This window comes from Limulus polyphemus, unplaced genomic scaffold (assembly GCF_000517525.1).
Source record: "Limulus polyphemus unplaced genomic scaffold, Limulus_polyphemus-2.1.2 Scaffold4369, whole genome shotgun sequence".
Classification (NCBI taxonomy): Eukaryota; Metazoa; Arthropoda; class Merostomata; order Xiphosura; family Limulidae; genus Limulus; species Limulus polyphemus.
Genome location: NW_013669979.1, coordinates 6,434 through 11,733, shown reverse-complemented (window position 1 = coordinate 11,733; position 5,300 = coordinate 6,434). Strand labels below are relative to the sequence as shown.

General features: G+C 29.8%; 1 protein-coding gene across 1 annotated transcript in view; it reads right to left on the bottom strand.

Moving 5' to 3' along the window:
• The window catches only part of LOC106471044 (phosphorylase b kinase gamma catalytic chain, skeletal muscle/heart isoform-like), a gene marked incomplete at its 5' end in the record, with an annotated part of 16,088 nt that overhangs the window by 4,895 nt on the left and 5,893 nt on the right, over positions 1 to 5,300 (bottom strand). The window contains 5 exon segments of the mRNA XM_013931627.2: positions 758 to 838; positions 1,436 to 1,538; positions 2,418 to 2,468; positions 2,949 to 3,039; positions 3,245 to 3,335. Of these exon segments, the coding sequence (XP_013787081.1) occupies positions 758 to 838; positions 1,436 to 1,538; positions 2,418 to 2,468; positions 2,949 to 3,039; positions 3,245 to 3,335 (417 nt within the window).

Below are 5,300 nucleotides of genomic sequence, written 5' to 3'. Positions count from 1 at the left end.
AAAAAAGTATATATAATAAAAGATAATCATAAAAAGTATATATAATAAAAGATAATCTATAAAAAAGTATATACAATAAAAGATAATCCATAAAAAAGTATATATAATAAAAGATAATCCATAAAAAAGTATATACAATAAAAGATAATCTATAAAAAAGTATATATAATGAAATATAATCCATAAAAAAGTATATATAATGAAATATAATCCATAAAAGAAGTATATATAATGAAATATAATCCATAAAAAAGTATATAGAATGAAAGATAATCTATAAAATCATACAGTAAAATCCATAGCTCTAAAAAGTACAGTAAACTTGATTACAAATTTTTCAAAAATAAAAATTGTAACTAGTTTTAAATGATGTTTTTATAAGTTTGTTAAATAGATCTCACAGTGTAAAATAGGTGTGACTGTAAAGTGTCATATTTGAACTCCAAATATTTTGTTTTTAGTTTCTTATCTAAGTTTGCCAGTAGGTTTTTATTTAACTAATCCTGATATTAAGACTATCTGCTGTCTTCCCTAATTTTGAAGTACTGATCAGAGGGAAGGCAGCCAGTCAGCAGCACCCTACCTCCCATCATTCATGCTAAGGGATTGACTGTTGCTTTTATAATGCATCCACAACTTAAAGTGTAGTACTATGTGGATTAAACCTGGTTTTGCCAGTTCTCAAGTCCAGAACTCTACAAAAGGGCCAACCTACACTCAAATTTATAGTAGAAGTTCAACACGTTCTTATACTTACTACTATCTGGAAGAATTCATGTTTCAAAGCTTCTGATGCTGTTAACCTCTTTTCAGGAGTTACAACCAACATCTTTCTTATCTATAAGGAAAGCAAACCTTCCATTAAACATATAGTACTCATATAGTTCACTGTACAAACTAGATGTTCTCCATTAGAATTTATATACATTTATATAAAATAACTTAAGCTCCTATCAATATGACGAGCAGTTTAGTGAAGGATGAGACAAGCCACAATTTTAAATATATACTTCAATATAAAAAATTTATTTTCATAATTTTGTGACAATTAATTGAATAATATAAAAGATGTAAATTTTGTAGAATAAATAGAATTAATATTATTACAACAATATTTCATCTTAAAGTCACAAATATGTACACAATTTTATTATCTTTAATTTTTTCTCATCCAGAACTAACCAAAACTTAAATATTTTTATCATTAAGAGGCCTACTTAATAGATTTCAAATTAAAATGCAGTAACATACAAACACGGCACTTCCTTAATTCCTCATACAAAGCAAACTATAGAAATAAAATGTACTGATGTTTGTATGACAACCCTAATTTTAATCCTAAGAGCAACAACATTACAAATGTATCATGAACATCGGACATTTACATATAATGGTGCATAGGTGTATGTGAAATAGACAAGCAGTTTACACTCACTAGATCTTTCGGGAGCTCTGTTATATCATCCCATTCTGGACTACAGAATTCATAATTTCCTTCCATTATGTTCCTCAACATAACCATTTGCTTCCGGTGCCAGCAGATTAGTTGGTTTCCCTCCATTTTGGGTTCAGAGTTCATAAATGATTATCCAAATATAGTCTTAACAAAAACACACGATAAAATTAGGTTACACTAAATTGACTGTGTCATTTCCTTTTATATACTTTATAAAAATTGTCTAGTTTCAAAGACAAGTAACAAGATTTTACAAATATTATTAACTGTGTTACGTAGATACATACTTAACCACCAATTTATGGTAGATGGTTCCATGTTACAATTTTTAGAAATGTTATGGAAACAAGTTCATGATTTCTCTACCCAATAAAGCTTTGTTTGTTTTTGGAAAAGCTACTATGGATACCTGCCATCATCCCTAACTTTGAGAAAAGTTGCAACTAACTGGCAGTACCCACTGCCAATTCTTGGATAAATCTTTGTCGATGAATAGGGGTAGTGACCATCACATTATAAAACCTCTGTGGCTGAAAAGGTGAGCATGGTTGGTCCCACATTTTGATCCCACAACTTGCAGACAGCAAGTTGAAAGTCCTAACAACTAGGCCATGCCAGGTCACCAATAAAGCTTAAAAAAATATCCTGTTATCTTTGTTAAGAGCTTGTGTTGCTTTAGATAGAGTTCAGCAAGATTGGATCATTTAATATTTTATTCAGGTTTCTTTCACAAATTAGATTAGATTAGCATGAATAATAATAATAAATACAACTAATAATAAATCCATAACATGTTATTACCTAACTCTATCTCAAGGTGGAAAAGTTATCCTTACACCTAGTGACATTGTTTTAAACTGTCATGTGAAATTGTACATTTTGCCTTCATTACACACAATTTTATACATTTCAAACCATTATATTTGTTAATCTGTTTAAAATACACAACATATATGTCTCAAACCTGTAACATAATACTTACAGGGTGTACATGATGACACCACACGCCCATCTGCCAAAACATAACAAGGACACCTGTTATACCGTAAATACATGGACTAAAACACCGTCATAATTAAATATTATAATCTGAAGAAAGCATTACCATAATTATATACCACATAGTCTAAAAATTTTATTATACTCTTAAAAACAAAACAAAAAAATTAAGACTATGTGAAGAAAATAATTATATACTATAATCTACAAAATAAAATAAAAAAAATCACGATCATATACCACACTCATAAAAAAAATCATATCCCATTTAACTCGGCACTTAATTTTGTTTTATATTTTAAATATATGACATTTTATGAACCGTTACTTATAAACAACATTGTGTACCAAAGTAGAATTAAAAACAGAAAAGAAAAAATTACAGTATAATTTGAGATACATTGCATGGGAATGTTTTAACATTATAAGACACTAATATTTACATTACTATATGTTTATCTATCTGGCTATACAATGGTAAAAAAAAACTCACATGTCTACTTCTTTATTGTAGCCTTCTGCGTCCTCATACATCGAAGCCTTAAGTAGTTCAGGAGCCAGATAACCTGGTGTTCCACACAGCTCTGTAAGGAACAGCATTATTATTATTCCAACTTACTGACTCAAATCCAAGAGTAACTCGGAAGAAATTAAATAAACAATCAATAAATAATGCCGATTCTAGAACCAGGTCTATAAAGATGGGCGCTGGATATTGAAATTAAAGAAATCACAGCACAAACCGAACTCCACAAAAATTAGCATGACTCGGTGACATGTATACCTTACCAAACTGACCCTCCTGAGGTTTTATTGCCTTGGCAAACCCAAAGTCCGTAAGCTTGATGTTGAAGTCATCATCCAAGAGAATGTTTTCCGGCTGATACAAAATCAACAGAAACAGTAATTACATAAACCGCAACATAAGCAATACAAAATTAATTTCTTTTTTTTATCATCTTTCAGAAGCCTTAATAAAAATTAACCTTTGGTGTATTGATCACACAGTGTAAAATAAAAATATCGTTTTAGTTGTACAGATTATTTAACACCTGAAAACGAATGTTTTATTGTAGACGATATACAGTAAAGTAAAAAAAAAAAAAGAGTTAAAATATACACTACTGCTATATTTCCATGTTATTCTGTAAAGCTACAACTCAACACTCTCTATGTCTTCACACTGTTGTACAACTCCAACTTATCAATGTCATTACATTTCCACAGTCCTGTAGAACTCTTAACTTAACACTATCAATATTTCCACAGTCCTGTAGAACTCTTAACTTAACACTATCAATATTTCCACAGTCCTGTGGAACTCTAACTTAACACAATCAATATTTCCACAGTCCTGTAGAACTCTAACTTAACACTATCAATATTTCCAGTCCTGTAGAACTCTAACTTAACACTATTAATATTTCCACAGTCCTGTAGAACTCTAACTTAACACTATCAATATTTCCACAGTCCTGTAGAACTCCAATTTAACACTATCAATATTTCCACAGTCCTGTAGAACTCTAACTTAACACTATCAATATTTCAATAGTGCTGTAAAGCTCCAACTTAACACTATCAATATTTCCACAGTCCTGTAGAACTCTAACTTAACACTATCAATATTTCCACAGTCCTGTAGAACTCCAATTTAACACTATCAATATTTCCAGTCCTGTAGAACTCTAACTTAACACTATCAATATTTCAATAGTGCTGTAAAACTCCAACTTAACACTATCAATATTTCCACAGTCCTGTAGAACTCCAACTTAATCAAATCACTACATTTCTAGTCTTGGATAACTCCAAGTTAATACATCACTATGTCTCCATAGTAACCATTGTGTTTCTATAGTTTATGCAACTCTAATCTAATGGTTGATTTAGGTCAGATAGATAGAAAAATTATTCTGTATTAAAAACACTTACTATTACAAATATTATCTTATAAAAACAACAAGAAAGAAACAATTATTCCCAAAACTTAGAACATTTGAATTTACTGATTCTCCATTAAAACACGGAAACTTCGATTTTATCCAAGAAAGTTGATTTTTTAATGTGTACACTTTCAAACAGTATGAATGACGAGGTTAAGTTCAATGCTGTAAGAAAGTGCTTGAAACATTGTAAAGTTAAATGAACTGATTACATCTAATCCTGAAGTTTTCTCAGTTTGACCAAATTGTAAATAAAGGCCACTGTTGAGAGGAGATTGGTACAGAACTCTTGTAAATTTGAAACATTTCTAATCTACAAAAACGACATGGGATGACAAGTACTATGGTCAACAGTATTTGGCATGAAACTTGGGTCAAGAAATAAATATATAAAGAGTACCAGTTGTGATGTTGTCCAGTTAATTTTTAAATTAAATTTTTCTTCTTTTTATTATTATTATTATTGTTACTATATATATATATATGAGGTCATTTCATAATCTTTGAATTTTGCTGGTATACCTGTTTCATAGGTTTATAACCAACTCGTATCAAATCGGCAGCATCTGCTTACATAAGTTCTTTACGTTTTAGTTAAACTATTCATGAACTGGTTATATATATCATCAAATAATATATTGTTGTATTCATTACTAAATCCTTTACCATTTTGTACATTACAGCAAGGTACTCTATTAACCCTTTCGAGACAGGTCAAGGGTGAAAGGCCAGGTCATCTCGTTTGTTGACTCGCATTCAAAATTTTATTGAACTACTATTTCTTGAATTCATGTCAATAAGTTTGGTATCAAACTGTAGATTATAATTCAAACTTTAAAACTATACATTACTCAATTTCTTAATTTAAAAGTAAATATAAAAAACACAGATAAACTATC